Here is a 25,840-nt window from a genome sequence, read left to right on the forward strand (position 1 = left end):
CGAGGTTTCTCGAAATATATAAATTAATTAAATATGCTAATAACTTAGTTATTTAAACGTTGTGGGGCGTCGTGGGGTGTTATTGGCCCTGGCGTTGAGACATCGATCATAAACGCCACAAGGTCCACGACAAAGGGGCACGAGGGGAAGGCGCTAGTTGGCTCACGACCTCTAGCGATGAGTGGAGAGATGTTCTGGGGGTGCTATTGGTTTACACGTCACAACAGGCTCAAGTGAAGGGGTAGGGGTGAACGATCAGCACCATGTGACACGATACTAGAGGATGAATCTATGGTTAAGCTTCAACCACAACACAGCCTTAACATGTTAGCTTGATTGCAACTCATTTACAATTTCTCAATTAGTTTGTTTCATTTAACAAATGTTATTTGTGGTTGAGTTTGTGTTACATGATTTTAGTGTACGTAGGTTAGGATTGATGTTTGTGAACGCTAGGTGTGTGAATCTCTTATGGCATTTTGGTTGGTAGGAATTCAAAGGATTTAAATGGAACTGGAATTTAAATTCCATTCCATAACATGTTTGGTTGGCCAAAACAAGAAAGTCCAACCAATTCCTTCAAACTGTGGATTTCACAATCCTTCATTATATCTATGGAAAGTTTGATTAATCAATGGAATCTTTATATTATATTACATAACTGTCCCTGGCAAACAATAGCAAAACTGTTGACCCTCATCTCCTAATCGCAACCGACACCGACAGTTTTCTCCAGCGACAACCACCAACACCTTTCTCCGGTGACCACCACCAACGTTATTCCATCGATATCTGAACCACATTTTTCGGCTATAACATTGCCTAAGCATCGCCGCCACTCCCTTCATTAAGTCAAACGTGCATGAAACACCAGCAGGCGCCACCATCGTGTTACCGGCCAGATAAGAACCACCGTAACCCCCTGTTTTTCCTTCATCGATTCGATTTTGATTGTCGCTACTTGGTAATAGCTGGTGATGGATTTTGATTTCAGATCTGGATCAGGATGGTGATGTATTGGCGGTTGAAGCTCGCCTCCCCTAATGATAGACGAAGGTGTTTTTAAGATCTAGGTTAACATTAACCATACTGGTGGTGGTCGGGACGGTGGTGACCGGCGGGGCTTTTAAGAGGCAAATGACGGAATATATTTGTTGATTCTCTAAAGGCAATTTTGTCTTTTTTGTTCATTCCAATTCCAATCAACAAAAGGATAACCAAACAGAAGATTGTTTTCCAAAGGAATCCCTTAAATTCCAATTCCAATTCCAATTCCAATTCCAAAACATTCTGTGAACCAAACGCACCCTTAAGGGGTAAAATATCTATAGTCTGCGCACCACATCTGTAGCAAAAGAGGTGGACCAAACCTCTGCAGTATGCAAGAAGAAGACTGTTTGTTTTTTAACGTCTACGGACTGATAAAATAAACCAAAAATTTTTAGTGGAAACTGAAACACCCCAAATTAAATAACCATTTTTATTATTTATTCGATGCGGAAAATGGGGTCCCAAAAATTTCTTTACTTTCCAATAACATAAAACTAAATTCTATTAACCGAACACAACGTTTAACTTTTACAACAACTTGTCTTCTAATTAAAGACAATATGCACTCAGAATTTATTATTAAAAATAGATAATTAAACTTTAGATGTGTATTGATAGCCAAGTCCGAGCACTTGATATTCCACTTTTAATCCAATCCCGAGCCAAAGCGTAAACTTTTCCTAAGTCAAATTAATAGTAGGTTTTTACCATAAATCATATACTTTTACAATGAAATAAACTTTGTTTAGATAAGTTCCACAAATTTCATCAAAATATACATAACCTTTCCCTTAAGCATTTTAGCAAACACCTGGTGTGCCATAGAATCCAATTAATTTGATATTGGTTCTTTGACCAAATTCACCTTTAAGAACATTATTTAAAACCTTTTCATTACAATTGAAGTTATCTAACACCCATCCATTGGTATTACCATAAACTCATTTTATAAATATGAAAAGTATATAGTGCTTACAATTTACTAACTAGTTTACTCTAAAATCTAGTTTTCTCTCAAAGAATGACAAATTGACTTCCGACGAAGGGGCAGCGTGGGAGGCGGAAGAGCAGCGGCGGCTGGCCAGAGGTGGAGGACGGCGGCGAAGACGTGGAGCTTTGTGGTGGCGGCGGAATCAGAGGTGGAGGGGCGGTTGACGGGAGTTGAGGGTTGAAGAATGGGTTGTCTAGGGTTTGAGAGAGCTAATGAATGTAAAAGATGGAAAATATTAGAATATGTGAGAAGAAGAAGGTCCATGTCTTCTAGGATAAGAGGACGCGAATACGTTTTTTACTGAAATGTCTTCAGAAAAACAAACAGTCAGCAAGCCTAAAGGTCTGCACGTGGTCTGCGCGGCGCGGACATAAGAGGCCAGGAAGATCTTCAGACAAAAAACAAACACCACCTTAGACAACTCAGAAAATGGCACAAACTTAAAACAAAATATAATAAGGTTTTGAGTTGTCTAGTCTAATGACAAGGTCATTTTCACGTTTACTTGTTTAAATTGTTTGATCAAAGTGGCGTTCAAAAAACAAAGGAAAAATCTAGTAATACAGGGAAAGATGAATTCAGCTATTCAAGTACATGCATGATTGAACAAACACGACTCACAAGCTAAAGCCTTGAATTTTTATGAAAAAATAGAGGTAGCAGATCAAAAAGGATGTAGCAATTTCCTCCAGCATTCGACCAAAGTTATTATCCGGTTCCAGTCAATAGCCCCTGCATCGAGTCAAGCATGTCAAATAAGGCAAAGCATTCTTTTATTCTCTGTCACAAACTTCATGTGCAAGTAACAGATTATTGATACAATAAGTATTTATCAAACATATTAAAAGAAAACGTTGGATAACTAATGCATACAACCTCCTAACTCGCTTTAGTCAGATGTTTTTAAAAACTGTTGGAAAATGAGGTGTTTGTAATCACACATTATTTATTTATTTATGAGAATAACTAAAAGTGGTTAATGGCCCAGAATCACAAACGCAAGAAAACGCAGGAACACAAACACAGTTTTTATCAAACCCCAATCAACCGAAAATTAACTTCTGACTATTACAAGGACTTTATTAGAATTCTTTCTACATGGTTAAACTTAAAATAAGCATCCTAAAATAAGCATCCACCATCCGTATTTATTGGGATTTACTTTCATGGTCATCACATACTGGTTGTCTAAACTTTACCAACAAGGTCAACAGAATCTTTCTGACTTCCGAATTTCTTATCAAAATTTTCTAAGAAGTTTGGGGAATCTATGTATATTTCTCTAATAAGTAAGAATTACAATGTAAATGCATGACAGAAAGATCTATATACATCCCTTATTATACTTCATAGCAATTCTTCATTCACAAAATCTCTTTAGCGTGCAGTTAAATCAAAACTGACTAACAAACCTTGTATAAAACCAGTACATCCCTCTCAGGTCTGATGAGACTGAAGAAAGGGCTGAACAGCATCAACCAGATACAGTTCAAATTCGTTTGTTTATAGTGAGTTCAATTGATTCCATTTGTGAACGAGCCAAGCTGCTCAGCCTCAGATCAATATAAAGCTCAAAACGAGCCGATCTTTTTCGAGCTCAAGCCAAGTCTGGACCTCAAATAAAGCTCGTTTATTTATCAAGCCCGAGCTCGAGCCTTGTATGGGTAGCTCGCTTAGGCCCGTCGAGCCTTAACGAGCCTTGGGTACTTTAATTTTTACCTCTTTTGGACTTCTATGTACTATTTTCACACTGATCTCGAGCCGAGCTTTGGCTCGTTTAAGGTACTACACAAGCCGCCGAGCTTAGGCTCGTTTAAGGTTATTCTCAAAATATAAAATCAGTTGAAAACATATATAAATTAATTATTAAATAATAAACGAGCCAAGCTCGAGCTGTAAAAAAAGAACTCGAAACGAGCTCGAGTTCTGGTAAGTCAAAACAAGCCGTCGAGCTCGGCTCGTTTACACTCTCCTAGGCAGCTAGACTAGTAGACTTCCAAAGGAATCCAAATCAATCATATCTTCTAACTATAACTATGATAATGGTATAACTATAAACCGTAACCAATCTAAAATCTAAAAATGCAAGCTAAAGTCACCATTTCACATCAATACACACAACAATCAGAAGCCTATTAACTCATTAACTTCAACAATCACATAATTAACCACAAATCAAACCAGCTAACCACCATACCTGACTTTTTTACATATTTTGCAATTTAAGCCTACTCTTTAAATTAATTTTACATATTTTGAGAAAAACCTTAAACGAGCCTAAGCTCAGCTAGAACTCATGTGCTACCTTAAACAAGCCAAAACATACCTTGAGCTCCGCTGTGCAGTGTAAAATTAATACCTAAAAGTCCAAAAGAGATCAAACTTAAAAATACACAAGGCTCCACAAGCCTACATGAGCTTCACATACAAGACTAAACTCAGGCTCAATAACTAAATGGCGTTTTTTATTAATTCGAGCTCGAGTAGCTCGTTTGTACCCCTACAGTCATAAGACTGTTGAAGCCTTAAATTAAAAACTCACATAGTTTAGACAATAATCATATCTTCAAACTATGATGACAGTATAACTACAAACCCTAACTAATCAAATATCTAGAAATGCAAGCTAAGTTCACCGTTTCACAACAATCACTCAATCAGAAGACTATTAAAATCATTAAATTCATAACTCACATATTTAACAACAAATCAAATCAACTAACCACCGTACCTGACTTTCTTAACGAGAATCGACGTAAGCTTACGAGCTAGGTCTTACGATTTAAGCCTACGCAGCAGATTCTTCTAACTATAATAGCATTTAAACAACAAATCCTAACTAATCTAAAATCTAGAAATGCAACCTAAGTTCACCATTTCACAGCAACATATAATATATACAACAATCAGATGAATCGTAGAGCCTTATAGTATAACATAAACACAAATTAAATCAACTAATTACCGTACCTGACTTTCTTAACGAGAATCGACTTAAGCTTACGAGCCAGGTCTTGCGATTTAAGCCTACGGTGCAGATTCTTCTTAGCCAAAACTCGTTTCTCCGAGTTCTTGATGTGGTATATCTGTTCGTTCTTAATCATCCGTTCGATTCCACTCGACTGCATTATCCTCTGCATGTGAGTTAATCCTCTCTCCAAGTTATTGTTCAGTATCTTCACGCGGATACCACGCCATTGCTGTGAATCGGATATCCGGTTGGTTAAGCCGGCGTGTGGCCGTGAGAAGATTGACGAGAAGGCTTTGTACGTTGAGGTCATCGTTAGGGTTTTGGTTTGGGAAATTTTGGTCTAGTAGTAATGACAATTGAAGTAATTGAAGGATGCAAACGAGTGGAGTGAAGTAGAGCCCGAGATTATTTAATTTAAACGAAACGAAGCTTAACTTGACTTGTTTATTATTTATTAATTTTGTCATATATTTATTATTTATGACTATTTTTATATAATTTTTTTTCAATTATAATTTATGTATAGATGGTGTCATGAGAAGTTGGTTTAGTGGTGAAAAGTCTGTCCTCCAATGTGAAGACGCATGTTCGATTTTCACTTTGACCAGTTCGAATGACGTCAGGGTGAAGGAATGAGTCAGGGATTTAATCTTGCGTTCAAACCCGACAGGGGCAAGGGTTCATGGATTTTTTCCGGTTCCCACACATCAGGGGGTATGGTCTCACGGTGGTCAATGAATCAACCTTAGACACAGCCTCGAAAGGAAAGGTTTACACGTAAGATTCTCTGTCGTTCAAAAAATGTATAAATAATATATATTATTTATGTTTAGTTATTTTTTTTTTTTGTTCATATCATTATATTAAATATATATTTTAAAAAGTTATATAATTGACAAGCTCGTTTAGCCTCGCGAGCCAGGTCTAGCTCGATAAGTGAAGTTCGGGTTTGGGCTCGTTTTATTAAACAATCTTACTTTTAGGCTTGGGCTCGGGCTCAATCGAGATTTTTAACAAGCAGATCTCAAGTAGCTTGCGAGCATCTCAGCTCGTTTGCACCCGTAGCTTTAGTATACCATATGTATAAATAATCAAGTCAAAAGATCCAATTTATTAAAGTGGACCACGATTTGGCTCAGATTAAATTCAACCTTAGCTTGAGCTAGTTTGAACTCGTTTGTTGTCACGTAAAATTGCTCCTTTACCGGTGAATTCTTATACTGACAACCATCAAAACTCTATCCTGGAGACGAGTATATGTCCATCACCGGGGGTTCAACAAGGAAATTCACTATGACCGCTACTTGTTTAATAATTGCAAGCTTCTTCATCATGCTTGGTATTTTGATGATGTGATTGTCATTAGGTGTTCAGTAAAAGTAGCTGTATTGTTGGATATGGATGGTCAGTCCAACAATGGGTTTTGAACTAGATGTTAAGAAAAAAGAATTGTTTTGCCATTCTTGTGATAATAGGAAGTTTCCTAAGGGTATATTCCCTATAAACATTTGGAAGCCATAATTGGGTTTGAAGCCTCCCGGGGGGGGGGGGGGGGGGGGAATTGGTAAAGACTCAAGGTTTATTAGTCGGTTAGGGTGTCCCAAAACGCACATGTGAAGGATATAATGTTGTCCTTTAACCAATGATTGCATGTGGTGACGGAGGACATTGTGGTTTGCAAATATCCTTTATTTGGAGACCTTCCAACGACGACCTGCTTATTTACCAATTAAGTTGGGGGCCTGAGGTTGTATACGACAGCAAAGACTTCATCCTACGCCTCTGTGGCCTTGAGGGCCCAATATTCAATGCTTAATGATCACATCTTACGATACAATGGTATATGTGCTATGAATTCTTATTATGGTTGTGCTTTGGCTTGCCATTGTGTCACGATTCCAAAGGTTGACTTTAGCCATTTTACTATCAATGACCCCCCTCCCTTCCCGCTAAGAGCCCAACATGCATTGACGATTGTCCTTTTTAGTAAAATTGTCCACAGAATGACGGAAATGCAAGTTAGCTAATTTTGAATACAAGGTTTAACTCGATTAACTGTTTCGAGCTAACATGGCTCATTTGATTCAAAATTCAAGCCCCAAGCTCCACCAAACTCAAGCCTTGAGATCAACCTTAATTCTACATGTGATATCTTGTATACATTGACGCATGCCAATTAATAACTTTTGTATTATGTGACGGTTTTCACCGAGTAGGTCATATTGTGTGTTAAAGCGTCACATCATTATTTATTTTTATTAGAACAGTGTACTCAACATAAGAATGGCAAAAAATGTCCGAGCCCGACGGGTATACCTGAAACAAATCAGACGGGTATACCTGAAACCCGATAGGTATGGGCCGGGTATGGGATTAAGATTATAAAATTTTTGCGAGTACGGGCGGGGTATAGGATTAGATGATACTTGACCCGATTACCCGAAAACACATACCCGCTTATCCGAACCATATACCCGAATCATATACACGAAAATTCTTTGTATTTCATAGGCTGTGAAGTGTATATATAAAAAACTATATATAAATTATAATGATATTATTTATTTACTGTCACGCTTATATATGAAGCGTATTATATTTAAATTTGTAATAATTATTCTATGAATAAAAGGTATAAAATAATTATAATTATTAAAAAAACGTATTGAAAATTCCAACAGGTATAACTGATACTCGACAGAAAATGGGCCATCTATGAGACAAATTACTAATAATGTTGCCATCCCTAAATTTCAACATATAGTATAGGGACTGTAGGATGGGTAGTTTTAACTTTTAGCCTCACCCACTTTTTATCAAGGGGTAAAAAGTGCATAAATAAATATCAAAGTAGTTAAAATGCAACTCATCCAAACCAACCCCTGTTAGGCTAAGGGGTGTGGGGGGCTCTAATGGGGGCTCCAGCCAATAATATTATGACGTGTGGCAGAGAGAGAAACTGGATAAGGGGTGTGTTGGAGCCCCCGTTGGAGCCCCTGGCCCTGGTGTGGAAGGGCTCCAGCAGGGGCTCCAGCGAATTTTTTTTTTATTTTTTTATAAATATTGTAACATCCTAAAATTTATAATGTTGAATAAAGAAAGTTATGTTAGTGATTTCGCGTTTTTAATTATTAATATCGAGTAGGAGCGGGTCATGGACTTGGATTAATTGAGATAGGATAAATGAGAATGGGATTTCAGGGATATAAATACCCCCAAAATCCCAAAATATCTCATTTCTCACCAAACTCCACACATACTCCACACACTCCTCAAAACACACACATACTAACCGATCGAGATTCGAAGCCGAGACCCGAGATTTTGTTGATAGATCTGAGTTGGTAAGGTAAGAACAAATCCCCCAAAGCTAATATTACTGAAAATGGTTAGGATTGGATGGGTTAACCGGACCCGAAACCCAAACTGCCCAAATCGGACCCCTAAAACGTCGATTTTAGGCCGATTTGATGGTTGGGATTTGTAGGCGCTGATCATACGATTCCGTGGGTACCAAAATCGAGTTATTTGGCTAAGAAACGAAGGATTTATGGGCAAACAGATCTGCAGCGCGATAACTTCGCCTGCAAGATCAAGTTCGCCTGATGAACTTCGCCTTCAAGCGTAACTTCGCCTTCAAGCGTAACTTCGCCTAAGGTATAACTTCGCCTACGGCCAAGTTCGCCTAAGGTATAACTTCGCCTGAAGCCAAGTTCGCCTAAGGTATAACTTCGCCTGAAGCCAAGTTCGCCTAAGGTTTAACTTCGTCTGAAGCCAAGTTCGCCTAAGGTATAACTTCGCCTGAAGCCAAGTTCGCCTAAGGTATAACTTCGCCTGAAGCCAAGTTCGCCTAAGGTATAACTTCGCCTGAAGCCAAGTTCGCCTAAGGTTTAACTTCGCCTGAAGCCAAGTTCGCCTAAGGTTTAACTTCGCCTGAAGTGAAGTTCGTTTATAAAATAAATTAAAAACCTAATGGAAAATGTGTTAAGGCAGTTATCGAAAATAAAATTTTTCCAAGCTGACCTGGCAGCTTAACCCCAGCCAGGGGCTCTGCCCCTTGGACCCCGCTAGGGGCTGCCGCCCCTAGAACCCCGCTGCCAGGGGCGCTGCCCCCGAACCCCCGTTCGTTGTGGGTCATATATAGATAGAAATACAAAACGAGTAGTAGTAGTTAATTGATATGTGTAAATATTATACAGTTAGCCGAGCCCAGTTAAAGAAAGGAATTACGATCAACGGCGAGCGTAACAGGATCCAGGTGAGTTTCTAGCCCCATTCCTTGTTATGTTTTCGGGGCTGTGTGCATACTTGATGTGTTGTTAATACATTTATCCTAAGTGATAAGTGTATGCTATATGTGATATATGTGATATGTATGAATGATTGCTTGACGGTTCGTGAACGATCTTCGGATATTGCACGTACTGTCAGGTTGTAACGTTATAAAGCCATATGTGATATATGTGATATGTATGAATGATTGCTTGATGGTTCGTGAACGATCTTCGGATATTGCACGTACTGTCAGGTTGTATCGTTATAAATATGGCAAGTATGATATGTATGTTTATGTGTATGAACGTAATAAAGTTAATAAAAGAAGGAAATGACGGTTGTATGGTTGTATGGTTACGAAAAGGGTACCGAGCCCTAATAATACTCGAGGTATGATGTATGGTTGTATGGTAACGAAGAGGGAATCGAACCCTACTAATATTCGAAAACAAGGGACCAGACCCTTATAATATCTGTGATGTTAGGGACCAGACCCTTATAATATATGTGATGTTAGGGACCAGACCCTTACAATATCTGTGAGGATAGGGACCAGACCCTCATAATATCTGTGATGTTAGGGACCAGACCCTTATAATATCTGTGATGTTAGGGACCAGACCCTTATAATATCTGTGAGGTTATAGGGCGAAAGGCTCTTAAAAACGTATGATTATGAATGTAAAGAAAGTATGTAAGTAAGAAAGAAAGTATGTAAGTAAGAATGAAGGTATGAGTACTTATGTGTGTATGAAAGAAAGTTATGAGGTTAAGTACGTATGTATGTAATAAGGTATTGTATGGTATTGTATGATTATCTAGAACTCACTCAGCGTAGCTGACTTTTAGTATGCACGCAGGTGAGTAGGATGAGACAGCTGGCTTGAGTGGAGGACACATGGCAGAAGACTAAAGCCTGGCATCTGAAGATCTGATATGTTTTATAAGTTATGTTTTGATTTTAAAGGACAAGAGGAATGTTTTAAGACATGATTATGAATTGATATGTAATGTTTTATGAAAGTTTTATATTCCGCGTAAAGTTTTTAATTAACTCTGATATTTAGAACTGTGTTTATGAGTAAATCCAACACGAAAGTAGGGTTACCGGTGACGGGGCCTTACAAATATATTCAAACAACGTATTATTAAAAAAACCTATAAATTATTAAAAAAACATACATTTTTTTTAAAATTCAAATTACAAAAAAAAAACATACTAAAAATTAAACAAACAATAATACTTAATAATAACACTAATCTAATACAAGATCATCGGGTCGCCTAGCCCACAAATGTTCAACCAACTCATGTCGAAGATCCCCGTGTATCTCACGGCTCTTGATATTTGCTATGTTATGAAGTCTTTGTTGATCACTGATTGTGGACGGTTGTGGCGGAATGTCACCTTGGTAGTTTTGGCAGATAGCTTTGCCCTCGTCTTCTAACGTCATGTTGTGTAGGATCAGACACGTGTAGACGACGTCCGTTATCCTCTCCCGAGTCCAATAACGTATCGGGTTCGCCAGAACATAATATTGTTTTTTATAGCTCCAAAAGCTCTTTCAATATCTTTTCTAGCAGACTCTTGCTTCTTCGTAAAATACTTCCGTTTGTCGGCGATTGAATCTGTAAAAGCTTGAACTAACAAAGCCCATTCGTTGTAAATACCATCGACCAGATAGTACCCGTACTTGAAGAGTTCTCCATTTGCAACAAAAGATTGAGGTGGTTCAACCCCGTCGATAAGGTCGTTGATCAAATGTGACTGATCGATAACATTAAGGTCGTTATTTGACCCAGCAACACCAAAAAAAGCATGCCAAAACCAAAGATCCTGTGACACCGCCGCCTCAAGTATAAGGGTCGGCCCTTCATGATCGCCACGGTGGAACTGACCTCGCCAGGCCGTTGGACACATAGCCCATCCAACATGCGTACAATCGATGCTACCTAGCATCCCAGGAAAACCATGTTTTTCTGCGTGCACCTCATATATGCGTTGGATGTCATACATTGTAGGTTTACGCAGATATCTCCGAGTGTAAGTCGATATGACTCCTACGTATATAAAATAATCTATAAACATATAATATATATTACAAAATGTAATAAATATTTAATAAAAAGTAAAATTAATGTTTTTTACCTTGGCAGAAAAAATGAAGGGATTCACGTGCAACCCTTTTCGACATCTGTAAATACTCATCCAAAGCGTCCGACGAGATGCCGTACGCTAATTGACGGATAGCAGCCGTGCATTTTTGAAGAGGGGTAAAACCGGGGAGACCCCTAGCATCCTCCCTTTGTTGAAAAAAGGGATACCGTGCCTCTAAATCACTTGCTATACGCATGAACAATTGTCTGCTCATTCGGAAACGAGTTCGAAAATCCGACTCCTCATATACCGGTTGAGGGCTAAAATAATGCCTAATCAAAGTATCGTTAGCACCCGATCGATCACGATCACGAGGTGGTGCTCTAACCCTCGGGAGTCGAGGTTGATGGGCTTGATTTTGCAAGAGATCGACCACGGTTGCGGTCAAAACTCCCCCTACATGAAGAAGCAAATCATCCTCTTCGGAGGAGTCGGAATCAGACGAGTACGACGACATTATTTTAAAAAAAAAAGTTGGGAAGATGGGTTGATTTTGGGTTTTATTTTGAAGTTGTGGTGATTGATATGGGTGAAATGGGGTATTTTATAGATGAAATGGGGTATTATTTAGGTAAAAAATATATTTTTTTTAATTTAACAGGGTCCCAATGGCTCTTTTGCCTTTCCAACGTTCACTTTTCTCTCTCTTCTCCCGCGACCATACTCACGCCTGCCTGGGGGCTCGCGCTCGCGCCCCGTTCGCGCCCCGGTGGTGTGGGGTTAGCGCATGGGGGCGCGAGCGGAGGGGCTCTCGCGCCCAGGTTAGCTCCCCACACCCCTCAGCCTTAGCTGTTGCTTACCATTTTTCATCACAGACTAATCTCTTTACTGTACCCACGTCTAACCAATAAAACACTGCCACGTCCACCAGATCACCTACTTCGCATCCCCACTCTAACCCACCCATCCAACGGCTACAATCACTTCCATCCCTTCATCCATTACTCCGTACTCTCCACGCTCCTCCCACGCGCGTCAGTAACCCACTCCATCTTTCTCTCTCATCTAACCTCTTTCTCTCTCTAAGTTGTATTGTAGATTATTAGTTTCATACAACCACCACCAACCACCACATATCCGCCGTACGACGCCGGAGTTATAACACACTGTGAATCAATATCCACAAATTCGTTGCGTTTAGTGTTTATTTAGATCTGGTTTACATCATGTCGAGTCCATGGGGAAAAATCGGCGACTGGGCGGCGGAAGCCGAGCGAGCCGAAGCCGAGGAAGCCGCCGCGGCGGCAGCGGCAGCCGAGAGTTACCCTAGCTTGAAAGAAGCGGTAACCGCTAAAAAAGGTAAGAAAAAAACGAAAATGACCTTACAGGAGTTCACGATGGCCGGAACCGGTACCGGAGGTGATAAAGGACTGACTCCGGTTGAGATGATGCAGCTTCCGACCGGTCCGAAACAACGGACCGCTGAGGAAATGCAGTTCGGACGGATCGGCGGTGGTTTCTCGTCGTACGGAGGTGGCCGGTCCGGTGGAGGTGATCGGAGTGATAGGAGATCGTACGGTGGATTTGATGACGATCGTAGAGGTCCGGTTTCGAGGAATTCGGATTACGATCAACCGTCTAGGGCGGACGAGGTTGATAATTGGGCCAGGACGAAGAAAACGACGTCGTTTGATTCCGGTTATGCCGGTTCTAGGCCGAACCGGTATAATTCGCTCGGTGGAAGCCCTAGCGCTGGAGGATCGTTTTCGAGAGCTGATGAGATTGATAATTGGACAGTTAATAAGAAGCTTGTAGCTCCAGCACCTGCTAGATCTAATTTCGGTTCTGGTTTTCGTGATTCGGTTGGACCGGAAACTGACCGTTGGAGCAGAGGAGTTAATTTGAACCAGGAGCGGGTAACAGAACGGCGACGTTTGGTATTAGATCCGCCTAATCGTGAAAGTGTTCCAGTTAGGGCTAATAATAATAATAATAGACCGAATCCGTTTGGGAATGCCAGGCCTAGGGAGGAGATATTGGCTGAAAAAGGTTTGGATTGGAGGAAAGTGGATTTAGAAGTTGAGGCTAAGGTGATCAACAGTCGTCCGACGAGCTCTCATTCGAACAGTAGGCCGGAGAGTGCTCATTCCGGTAGTTCTGTAGAGGTGTCTGCACCGAGAGCTAAGGTGAATCCGTTCGGTGATGCAAAACCTAGAGAAGTTTTGCTTCAGGAGAAAGGTGTTGATTATAGGAAGATTGATCTAGAGTTGGAGCGACGACGTCTTGGCAGGTTATTATTCTGTAATTTTGCCTAATTGTGCCAGTTAATGCATTGAGAAACTATATTTCAATGCATGTGAATTTTTGTTTGCATTGTTAGGATTATGAAAATTCTATAGTTGAACTGAAGCTGTGAAGACTTGTCATTACTCATTATCTAGCATGTTACTGTCACAAAATGATTTGGTGGAACTTGTTTAGACCAGTTCTTGTTTGTCACGAAAGTTATTAGACTACTGGATTTAATTATCTTCCATGTCCTGATTTTGACTCAAATTTAGGCATGATTCAAATACTATATTAGGTGGGATGAGAAGCATTTATAGGCCAAAAACTCACTTATTTGTTTTGAGTTATATATCAAATAGTTGAGTTGTTCATACTTGATAATCATATTTTAGCTGGTGATGTAGAAGTTTAGATTGTGTTTGTTTAAACTTATACGCATTGAAGTTATCTAATTTGAGCCTGCTGTGGGAGTTGGGACTATCATAGTATCATCTATTCTTTTGGCATAAACAGATTATTGAATATTAGAGTTTATGTCAGTGCTATGCCTTGTTTGCTCTTTACTTTGCCTGGCAAGATGGTGAGGTTTCTCTGAGCTTGAGCATGTATCTGTAGACAGTTTTTTATGCTATATTGGGAAAGCCAAGAATGTTGTGTTCTGGGAAATAGTTGATGTACTATGTACTTGATTAATGACTGCTAGGTAAATAATGTATGCAATACCATTTATTCAGAAGGACAATAATGCTTCATTGAGCATAGTCTTTCATTTTGTTTTACTTTTTTCTTGTGTAGTCTAGTTTAACTCTAAATATGACGATATTGATCAGTTTGGTCTTTATTTCTGTGTAGGCCCCACATAGGTTTATCCAAAAAAGTTATTAATTGATCAAAATTGCTATTTTGTTTTAGGTGTATTTTGATACCATCCGTTACCTAGTTGTTATAACATGAGTTAATTCTGAATCTTGGTTCCCTTTCAGTTGGCCTTTTTCTTTTTGGTTTATAATTTCATTTTTATCTATATATTTTTTGGATTGATAAATTTCAAGGTTGAGTTTGATTAGAGCTCTTAGCACTAGTAATTTAAACTGTGTTTAGATTAGGTTAAGAACTTAAGATGTTAATTTTTAGCTAAAGATACATGCTTTCAACAAGCATTTTGTCACTCAGTGCAGTTCAGTATTATTAGATTTTACTGAAGAAATTTTCAAAATTACTGTGTAGAACTGTAGATGGTTAAATCTGTCTTGATATCTGAAGGGGTATTACTTTTTCAGGCCCGAGACAGAGGAGGAAAAGAATTTGAAGGAAGAAATACATAATCTCAAAACGCACTTAGAGAAAGAATCTATTGACTATCAACCTGATTTACAAAATACATTACTTGAGAAAGAAAAAGAACTGGACCAATTAAGCCGGGATCTTGACGATAAACTACGGTTCAGTCAAAAGACAATTGAAAGGCCTGGTTCGGGTGCAGGAAGAGTGGGCTCAGGATTCCAAGAAAGACCGGGTTCTGGGTCAGGAAGAGCGGGCGTGGGCTTTCAAGAAAGACCACCCTCTCGATCTGGCTCCATTGATGAATCCAGAAGTGTTGACTTTTCAGAGAGGCCCCGGTCCCGTGGTGATTTTGGGATGAGACGCGGTGATGACAGAAGAGCTTTTGGCGGTGGATCGGATAATAGAGGATTTCTGGGCAACAGAGACATTGGCAGGTATAAGTCTCATTAAATTTTTATATTTGGTAAAAAAGATGTTTTATACAAATTTTAGGCCGCGTGCTCCCTAGTCCCTCCATTTATTTAATCTTTAATGAAGCACAGGATCTTTTTTATACAAACAATACAATATACTTCCATTTTGTAACCTCGATAAATTATAGTTGATAGCAGGTTGCATCCCAAATATTATTGACTTGTTAAAAATATGCCGATATGGACGCCCTGGCCATGTAAGCAATCGTCAATAAAATGATAAATGGCAACTTTGATGTGGACTTTATAAAAAAAATAGTTAAATTTCAGTAGTATAATATTCTTGTCCTGTGTGTTCTTGGTGTTTTTGCATTTTCTTGGCTTTTTGGTGATCAAGAGCCAACAAACTAATTATTAATACATTTGATCATGTGTTTTTTGTGTGTTTTTGACTTGGTGTACAAGGACAAACAAAGTAACAAACCAATCATTAATACAATGATTTGATTTGATTTTTTTTGCATTAAATTGCAAGATACTATGCACCAACTTTTAATTCTAGCAACCAACCTAACTTTTCTTTTTTGTTGCAAAGATAGCAAAGTTTCACCTGACACTTTGTACCTTTTCTTTTTGTCTTATTTTATGGGAGTTTGTTCCATTAGTTTTTGTTACCTCATTACTACTAGAAAACTTAAAGCTAAATAGAATTTTTACTAGAAAAAAACCTTATAAAATTGATATTAGTGATACTTTTGCTTTTCCTGAGGCTGTTGCTACTTGTGTCAAACGGGTCATGAATAGTAATGATATGACCCAATGTTCTACGAATGTTAGTTTTTAACGACTTAGTTTTGCTATCCAAAAAGCGCTAGCGTCACAACTTGTTGCCCGTTTGCCTTCTGTGTTTGTGTAAATACTGCTTTTTAATGAAATTAAACATTAGTGATTGGATGTTTCATTGGCAGGTCAAGCTCAAGGGATAGATGGTGAGATTGAATGTGGGGTGTTTGGCAAGTAGAAGAAGAGAAGAAAATAATAATACAATTTTTTTGTGACACCTTAAAAGCTTCATGTTAAGTAGATTGAAGTCAAAAAGAAGAGGATTTTCCAACTTTGGTTAAAAAGGTCAGGAGTTTATTATCTTATTATTCTTATTCTTATTCTTATTATATTGTTACCCAAACACTCTTAATTTTGATTGTAAATCTAGAATGGGATCAATTTTAACTTTTTGTTTATTCATCTGAATTACTATTGACATTGGTTTGTATGAGGAAAATCGACTTTTGAACGAATTTGCTTCTGTTTGTGTTCAGTTGTTTGTTTGATTATAGTTAAACGAACGAAAATGAGCATGTTCCATTCGTATTTGTTCAATTCGTTTACAGACCTAAATGTAAAAGTGGTTCGCTATATTGTGATTGGTTTAGCAGTTGATTTCATTGTTTTGTGATAGGACTTGCATCATATTTTTAGTATTTTGTGATCGGCTTAGTATCAGATTTCAGTACTTTTTGATTTTAATCCAACAAGAAACTCAGATTGTTTGTGCAAGAAGAGCCTTTGTTCTAGAAATCATGCGCCCTTTAAACGGGCCAGCAGTACTCTAATGAGTTCATGGATTGTTGATGAGTTATCGCGGGTATGCCACAATTTGAGCCCAGATCTAGCAGCTCAGGCTAAAGGTCCTGACTTTGATGGCCCTGAAAAAGAATTCATATCATGAAAAACAAAATAAATAAATAAAAAGAAAAAGAAAAGTTACTGGAAGAATATGGGAGAGTAAGTTGAAAAGTTACTGAAATTATAAGCTGGGTTTATTTTCTGTAATTGCATATGCATACTTATATGTAGTACTTGATATGAAAAGTTGAAAAGTGGATGTAGTTAATGAAATTATAAGTTGGAGTTTATAAATTATAACTGCGAGTTATGTTTATAAAACATTCTTGGTCAGTTGAAACTTAAAACCATTTTTTTTAACGACCAACTAAGTAACGTCAGGTACTCTGTACGCGTCCCCCATTGGCTAAAGGTAGCCTGTAAGGCCCCGATCCCGGAAACCCTACATTGGCGTTGAATTTACTCATAAACACAGTTTTAAAATCATAGTTAATTAAAACTTTCACGGAATAATTAAAAACTTCATGCATTACATTACAAAACATCGAATCTTGTCTTAACATACAAATTATCCATTCATAGACATAACATAAAACAGTCATGACGCTTCTTCATAGATACACGTCTCTTTAGCTCATGCCATGTGTCCCTCCTCAAGCCAGCTGTCTCAACCTATTTGTCTGCGTGCATACTAAAAGTCAGCTACGCTGAGTGAGTTTTAGTTAAACATGTACATACATTTCATTCTCATTCTTTACATTCTTACTTCCATACATTCCTACTTTTACTTACCTTCATTATTTTATACATACATAACCTTCCTACGTTTTTAAAGAGTCTTTCGCTCTATAACTTTCGCATATATTATTAGGGTATGCAACCCTTAATTCTTCGCCTATATTATTAGGGTAGGCAACCCTTAATTCTTCAGCTCTACATATCATACATACCATTCATACACTACACATATCGTACATACCTTTCTTTTATTAGCTATATCTATTCTCATATACCTCTTCACACATACGTTTAACTCTTTCTACACTAATTAGGTATACTTATAAACATTCATACGGCATACAATTACCACTTAAGGTAAGTGTATTAACTAATCACATTAAGTATGCACACAACCCCAAAACATAACACAGAAATGGGGCTAGAAACTCACCTGGAGTCGGTTTCTCTCGCCGTTAATTGTAACGCCCTTCTTTAGTTGTGTACGACTAACTGTACAATACATTACACATGTCAATTATCTATTACCACTACTTCCTACATTTAAGTTTACGAACCCTCAACTAACGGGGGTCCGGGGGCAGTGCCCCTGGTAGCGGGGTCTAGGGGCGGCAGCCCCTAGCAGGGTCTAAGGGGCAGAGCCCCTGGCTGGGGGAAATTTTTATTTTCATTAGCGGTCCTTTAACAAAAACGCATCAGAAAATTAGTTTCATGAAATTTCGCATGGGAATTTCGCTTCGCATGGAACTTTTTCGCTTCGCATGGTCATGCGATGCTAAATAACCTTTTTCGCTTCGCATGGCTGTGCGATGCGAAACAACCTTTTTCGCCTCGCATGGCTGTGCGATGCGAAACAACCTTTTTCGCCTCGCATGGCTGTGCGATGCAAAACAACCATTTTCGCCTCGCATGGCTGTGCGATGCGAAACAACCTTTTTCGCGCTTCGCATGGCTGTGCGATGCGAAACAACCTTTTTCTTCGCTTTTACCATTTTAAAGCCATTTTTCTCCTTATTTCCTCCTTAGGACCCGGTTTTACCATTTTTATGGGTTTTGGATCGTACCAACTTTGTGTTTTATGAGGTCCGAACATCACCTTTTTGTCCTATTTCATACTCGTGAGGCTAAGACTCACCCAGTTTATGTTTTTCTTACATCCTACAACCCGATCTACTAAGATATCGATTTGCATGTCGAACTCAACCACAAAACTTAACCTTGTTAGCTAAAACTCACTTTTGGCTTCGGGTTTGGTTCGGATCTGGACAACTCGAGGATCTGGACGTGATTCTTGTTGTTTGAAGACACTTGATCACCAAGATCTTCCTTACTTTAGCCCGGAATCGGATTCGGGTCTTGAGAGAGAGAGAGAGAGAGTATGTGTGTGTTCTAGGGAGTGTGTGTGTGTGTTGTGGGAAGAAATGATGAAGGGATGGGGGGGGGGGGATGGCCTTATATAGAGAGCTATGGACCCCACCACCCACTTCCTTCACCAATCCTAATCCTTATCAAATATAAACACGCACCCATTTAAACGAGCGACTCACACGAAACAATAATTTTCTTTTATCTAGTAATCTCGTAATACGGATGTTACATAGCCCGAGCCGGCCACGAGTCCGGACGGACGGAGCCCCTAGCGGTCCACCTACTGGGGGATTCCTTGGATAAAACCCGACCCCCACGCCCGCCAAACGGCACGATAGCGAGGATCCGGTAAAACCAGGTGAGATCAGGACTTGAACCCTAGTAAGCCAGGGTCATCCCTCATATCTCCCGTATAAATTGGTGATATTAAGGTTTGAACCCCATACCTCTCTCACTAGTAAAATGAGTGCTCTACTATTGAGCCACATCCAATTTTTTAAAACTTAAAACCTACATAGAAGTTTTAATAACGTGTCACATTAATATAAAACATTTTATCTTATGACAAATAAACCATATTTTGTTATCGTCTGAATTAGTTATTGCTTAATAAATAGTTCATGCGTTTTGGAACAACGAACGAGCCAACGAACAAGACATCAACTTAAAAACCTAAGTTTTTCAAGAGCTATTTATAAAGCGCTAGTCTTGTTCGTTAGTTTTTCAAGTTCGGCTCAACTTGTTATAATATTATGTTGTTTATGTACATTGATGGTTATATACTTGTATATAATTATAATAAAATATATAATGCAATATGCTTGTTATAGTAACTAGGCGGGTGCCCGCGCCATACAGCGGGAAACGTAGACGTCAGTAATCACGTAATAAGTTTATGGGTGTTTATTGTTCGGTTTGAAACCATAAGATCGTTCAAACCAGTCTTTGGTTTGATTTCATAGTTAATTTTTTTTCTTTAACTTTCGGCCGATTGTTTTCAATTTTTAAAGGCTATGCTTTGGTTTTCGACGACAACAAACCGTTACTACCGATTTGGCCCATGGTTTAATTTAAAACCATTAAAACCAAACCGCAAACACCTTTATGTGCATAAAATGTTAATTTTTTTAATTGAAATAAAAACTATGACAATATCATACTCAAATTAAAGATAAAAATATGTTCGTTTTTATGATATACTTTCTTTAAAAAAATATTAACGCATGAAAAAGTTATTAACGTTTAAAAATCATAGGGGTAATTGGGTTAAAAGTGAAAATTAAAATGAGATATAGGTAAAAGATTAAGGCTCATTATTGTAAATATTCTTTAAATTTACAAGTGATAATTATAGTTGAGGGGCAATATTGTAAGTATATTAAATGAAACGTTGAGTTTTAATGTTACAATTACTCTTTTGTCCTCATTCAAGTTTGTACCATATGCAATATTGTTTGTAAATCACTTAATGTAGACCGTCTTAATTTGCCTGTTATACATTATATATAGTATAGATATAGTTATTTTTATCATGATTTTATATATAGCAATTATTGTGTATATTTTAAACTGTAAAATTAGAATAATATAGTTAATATACTTGTCTATGCTAACATAGCATAGTCGAGTTCGGTAACTAGCTTGAGCTCGAGCTTGTTTATTAATTTACCTTCAACATAAGTTCAAGCACATTTAGGGTATGTTTGGCAAAACTAGTTAGAAGCTGAAAGCTAGAAGCTGGTAGCTGTTAGCTGTAGCTTTTTAATATATTTACGTGTTTGGCAGAGTAGCTGGAGCTTTTAGATATATTTAGGTATTTGGCTAAGTAGCTGAAGCTTTTAATAAAACTAATTGGGTGCCAGCGCGGTGCGGCGGAGTGCGCGCGCAACCTAAGATCAACCGTATAATCAGTGTCGGTACGTGATTCACTTGATATTAGTGCACGCATAACCTGAATGCAGACGTGTACTTCGTGCAAAGGCAACAAGCGTGTAATCGTGGCGAAAATTAAGAAACAAAGCTAAAATATACAGTAATTTCAAATAGATAGTTTTTTAAACGAACCTCTTTTGATTTGAAACCCTTTCTAACCCGGCACCGTTTTAATCTGAAACATATTCTGACCTGGCCCCTTTCGACCCAAAACCGTACCGACACGAACCGAACTAAATTAACCCTTTTATATCGACTCGTTCCGACCCTAATTTGGTTTTAAACATGACCCGAGCTCGTCTGACTCGACTTGTTGCCAATCATAACCGGTAAAGAAGTATATCAATATCATACTAAAATTAAAGAGAATAAAATGCTCTTTTTTATAATGTAATGTGTTTTGAATAAGGGTAAAATATGTAACTATTATATAAATTAACAAAAGTTGATGAAAGTTCAAGTACCAAAATTGTAAATTCAATTGTAAAAGCTTGTAGTATTTTCTCAAACGCTACTCTTTTTGTTAGGTAGGGGATTTTTCTTAAAAGCTTAAAGCTTGAAGCCCCTAAAAGCTTCTTGTCAAACATACCCTTAAGCTCAATTCCAGTTTTTACTGGACATATTTCTTTAGAGAGTGGGTGGGTGTATTGCAATAATGAAACATAGTCGTTGATCTATACCGGGTTTTCTTTCGGGGAGCGAGTAACAAGGATATTTTCAAGAATAAACGTCCGTCCATCAATCTAATGCTAGAAGATATCAAAAGCTTTGTATGGTTAAATACAGGGCCAAATTTCTATCTATATATCGGAGAGATAAATGTAACTATCGTTTCCAGCCTTGTGTGTTGTTTTTTTGTCTCGGTTGTATTCTATTATCGGTGGCGCCTTATATTATGTAAATATGTATTTGAAAGAAAAAAAAAGCTTACTGAAATACATCGACTCCGCTGGGGATCGAACCCAGAATCTCTGGTTTCGTAGACCAGCGCCTTATCCATTGGGCCACGGAGTCAGTTTTGCTTAGCTTTCTATCTAAACATCTATAACTTAAAAAAAGCATTCTACGGACAAAGGTTCACGGGTTGATAAATGGAGCAGAGTCTGGACCAGATTTCGTTGGACCTATTGGAGATTGTGAAGCTTTGGGAGTGGTGATTGGTGGGCCACCTTGATTCTCAAGTTGGTTATATTGGGATTCTATATATAAATTATAATATTATAAAATAATGATAAATTTAAAAAAAAAATTATATTTCAAGTGTTTTGAAAACACATTACAAATCGAGTCATTAACTAGAGATTACTTCATAGCAGTAGCATATAAAGAACCGCAAGAACTGCTTATAACATAATATGGGGGACGAGTTATCCCATGACAAGTTTCGAACCTATGTGATAACACCGTTACCACCTATATAGGTATGCATACCCTCATAAGAGAGTTAAATCTAACCTAACGTTTAACCGACTTGTCTTAAACACTGATTATAGTTTGATGTTATTATTATTTAAACAATAATAATTATTAGTGATTACATTATATTTTATTAATCATTAGTGGCTACAAAAGATAATTTTACACTTTAGAAATTATTATTAGTTAAAATGATTGCATCAAGTGTTTGCTATATGAATAAAAACTAAAAAAAAAACTTAAAATAATTAGAAAATATATATATTAACATATCATTTCTAAATATTTTATATTATTATAATATAGTATAGATAATCATCGTGACTTCAAAGGTATACATATACATACCTTACTAAGAAGAAACAGCTAAACTTTTGATTTATCCATACACATGTTCTTTATTTCTAAATTTAATGAAAAACCAAGAATTCAATACCGTTACGTTTATACCTACGATTGGGATACCAATAATCTATGATCGTGACGGTTTTAGACCCCATGACTTCCATCAAAAATACAAAAATACCCTTATCAACCTCATTTCTTCCCACACATTAACCATAATCAAAAACCCATTTTGGTCATTTACCACCACCCATATTGCATAGTACACTCCATGACCCATGTCACACATGTAACGGCCCATTTTAACCGACACATTATCTTCTATAACTTCTTCCTTTATATTATTATTATTGCTTCACTTCTCATATAGTCATATTCAATCTCTCATTGTAACCTTTACTATTATTATTAATAGTCATGGAGCTGATCAAAGTTGTTACAATGTTTTTGCTACTGAACCGACTCGTGCACGCCCGTGTCAACCATCACCCGTGTGACTTTCCCGCGATTTTCAACTTCGGTGACTCGAATTCCGACACGGGCGGCCTGTCGGCCGCATTTGGACAGGCCGGTCCGCCCCATGGAGAGTCGTTTTTCCATGGTCCGGCCGGTCGGTACTGTGATGGCCGACTAGTTATAGACTTCATAGGTACTTATTAACTTATTGTTATTATCATTTATTATTATTATTATTATTATTATTATTATTGTTATTTAACGGGTTAGCCTTTTATTTAATTTATCATTTATCTTTAAGTAATTAATTATGCTTGTTTCTTTTGTAGCACAAAGCTTTGGGTTGCCTTACCTTGGTGCATTCTTGGATGCACTCGGGTCTAACTTCACCCACGGTGCGAATTTCGTGACCGCGGGTTCGACCATTAGACCGCAAAACACGACTCTTGCGCAAAGTGGGTTTAGCCCGTTTTCATTGAATGTTCAATGGTATCAATTTAATGACTTTCATAGGAGGGTCCGAAATTTTCTTACCGAGACAGGTGACATTTTTTTTAATGTCATATTGTATTGTATTGTATTCTATTCTATTATATTATATTATATTAATGTACGAAATATTATGTAGATGATCCGGTGAATAAAAAATTAATGCCGAAAATCATGATTTTTCGCGGGCTCTTTACACGTTTGATATCGGGCAAAATGATTTAGTCGCGGGGTTGTTCCTAAACTTGACCGTTAGGGCGAATGTTCCCGATATCATAAGCCAGTTCAAAACAGTCATTAAGGTGAGTGTTGTTTTAAAAACTGGCATCTTAGAATTTAATTATTGTACCATTTTAATGAATTTATTTGTTCTTGAATAGGATATAAATGATCAAGGAGGAAGCTCATTTTGGATACACAATGCGGGTCCAATCGGATGTCTACCATACGTGTTGGACCGTCAACTAGTCACAGCCGGACAAATGGACAGGTTCGGGTGTATTGGTCCGTTTAACGACCTTGCGCAGTTATTTAACCATCGGTTAAAACAAGCCGTTGATCAGTTACGAGAGGAGCTACCGAAGGCAGCAATAACTTATGTTGATGTCTATACGGTTAAGCATTCGCTCATTACCAAAGCAACCCGTAACGGTTAGTTACTTTAATAAACGAACGAACATGAACACACGTTTTGTTCGTTTATCTATTTTCGTGAATGTAGGTTTGTGTTTGTTCATTTATGTTTGTTTTAATTTTAATCAATACATATGTGGTTATGTTTATATAAATTTAAACGTAAGCAGGTTGATGTATATTATAAATAAATAATGTAAATTATTTACACGTTCGATTATATTTATTTAAATTTGTTTGTTTATTTTTATTTATGTTTAAAAACTGTGTATTTGTTGTGTGCTTTAAAGAGTTGTGCTTTTGTTTAAAATACAGGGTTTGAGCATCCATTTAGGAGTTGTTGTGGTCTGGAGGAAAGTACAACTACAATATGCATGTTCGATGTGGTGGAAAAGTCAAAGTCAACGGCAAAGATATACTGGTTGGCAAAGCATGTGAAGATCCAACGGTCGCTGTTATTTGGGATGGAGTGCACTTTACCCAAGCAGCCAATAAATGGATATTTGATCATATAGTAAACGGGTCGTTTTCGGATCCATCAGTGCCAATAAGTTTGGCTTGTCATAGGCAATACTAAGATGGGAGTTAGTTTTGATTTGTTTTTCGGTTTTGAATTTTAAGTAATTGACTTTGATATGGGGGTTTATTAATTATTTTGATGTTTTAATAAGGTAATATTCAAATAGTTTTTATTTTGTTTTGGTAATTGTGTTTTATAAAGTCTTTTATGTGTGTTTGGTCCTTTTTAACAATTTCTCAAAATGTTCCTAAGTTTGTGTAAAACATTAGGATTAGGAATTTAAACGAAATCCCCACAATACATGATATAATTTTGTTTCGACATATTCTTTATACATAGATATCCGACTGATTTGAAATCTTTTAATATTTTTGTCACTTTTGCTGTGTTGTTTGAGAATAATTGAACGTCTTTTTTTGAATATAAGTAGGTTACTCTTGACCTCCAATTCATAAGTCTAGTTAATAGTTTGAGAATGTAATAATCTTATACTCGGCCCTATACCCGATGGGTACCCGAATACTAATTACTAGTTGAGTTAGTTTTTACGACGGTATGGAGAATTATCGTTTATGATCATCTTAGATGGTTAAACGTTATTTGTAAACCCAGTTGAAGTAAATACTAAGTTCAGTTATAGCAAATTCAAATCTTATGTTTTAAAGATTTGTAGTTTTGTTTAAAGTGTAGGACTTGGACATCCATTGAGGACTTCTTGTGGTCATAACTTCGGTATGCATATTGGTTGTGGTGGTCCAGTGGAAACATCAAAATCAAAGGGAAAGATATCATACTGGATTAGCGGGCAACACGAAGCATGCGAAGATCCAATGATAATATCAATTGGGATGGAGTACATTACACCCGAGCAATTGCTAAACAGATATTTGATCAAGTTATAAATAGGTCATTCTCCAACCTGCCGATACCAATAAGCCAAACTTGT

General features: G+C 37.6%; 1 protein-coding gene, 1 non-coding gene and 1 pseudogene across 3 annotated transcripts; 2 read left to right on the top strand and 1 right to left on the bottom strand.

Moving 5' to 3' along the window:
* The first annotated feature begins 12,611 nt into the window (after positions 1-12,611).
* LOC143544290 (eukaryotic translation initiation factor 4B2-like) lies at positions 12,612-16,669 on the top strand. Its single transcript, XM_077036426.1, has 3 exons — positions 12,612-13,675; positions 14,955-15,392; positions 16,340-16,669. The coding sequence occupies exons 1-3, from the start codon at positions 12,612-12,614 to the stop codon at positions 16,362-16,364; spliced, it is 1,527 nt and encodes a 508-aa protein (XP_076892541.1). The 3' UTR covers positions 16,365-16,669.
* A 5,307-nt stretch (positions 16,670-21,976) lies between these two features.
* On the bottom strand, positions 21,977-22,049 carry TRNAR-ACG (transfer RNA arginine (anticodon ACG)). The gene has a single exon. It is a non-coding gene; the product is annotated as a tRNA-Arg (tRNA).
* A 962-nt stretch (positions 22,050-23,011) lies between these two features.
* Positions 23,012-24,952, top strand: LOC143544291 (alpha-L-fucosidase 3-like; annotated as a pseudogene). Its single transcript, XR_013137224.1, has 5 exons — positions 23,012-23,445; positions 23,582-23,794; positions 23,881-24,043; positions 24,122-24,392; positions 24,690-24,952. The product of XR_013137224.1 is annotated as an alpha-L-fucosidase 3-like (transcript).
* Positions 24,953-25,840: the final 888 nt, after the last annotated feature.

Source organism: Bidens hawaiensis, unplaced genomic scaffold (assembly GCF_021521415.1).
Source record: "Bidens hawaiensis isolate Kalapana, Puna unplaced genomic scaffold, B.hawaiensis_p1.1 tig00013505_1, whole genome shotgun sequence".
NCBI classification, from domain to species: Eukaryota; Viridiplantae; Streptophyta; class Magnoliopsida; order Asterales; family Asteraceae; genus Bidens; species Bidens hawaiensis.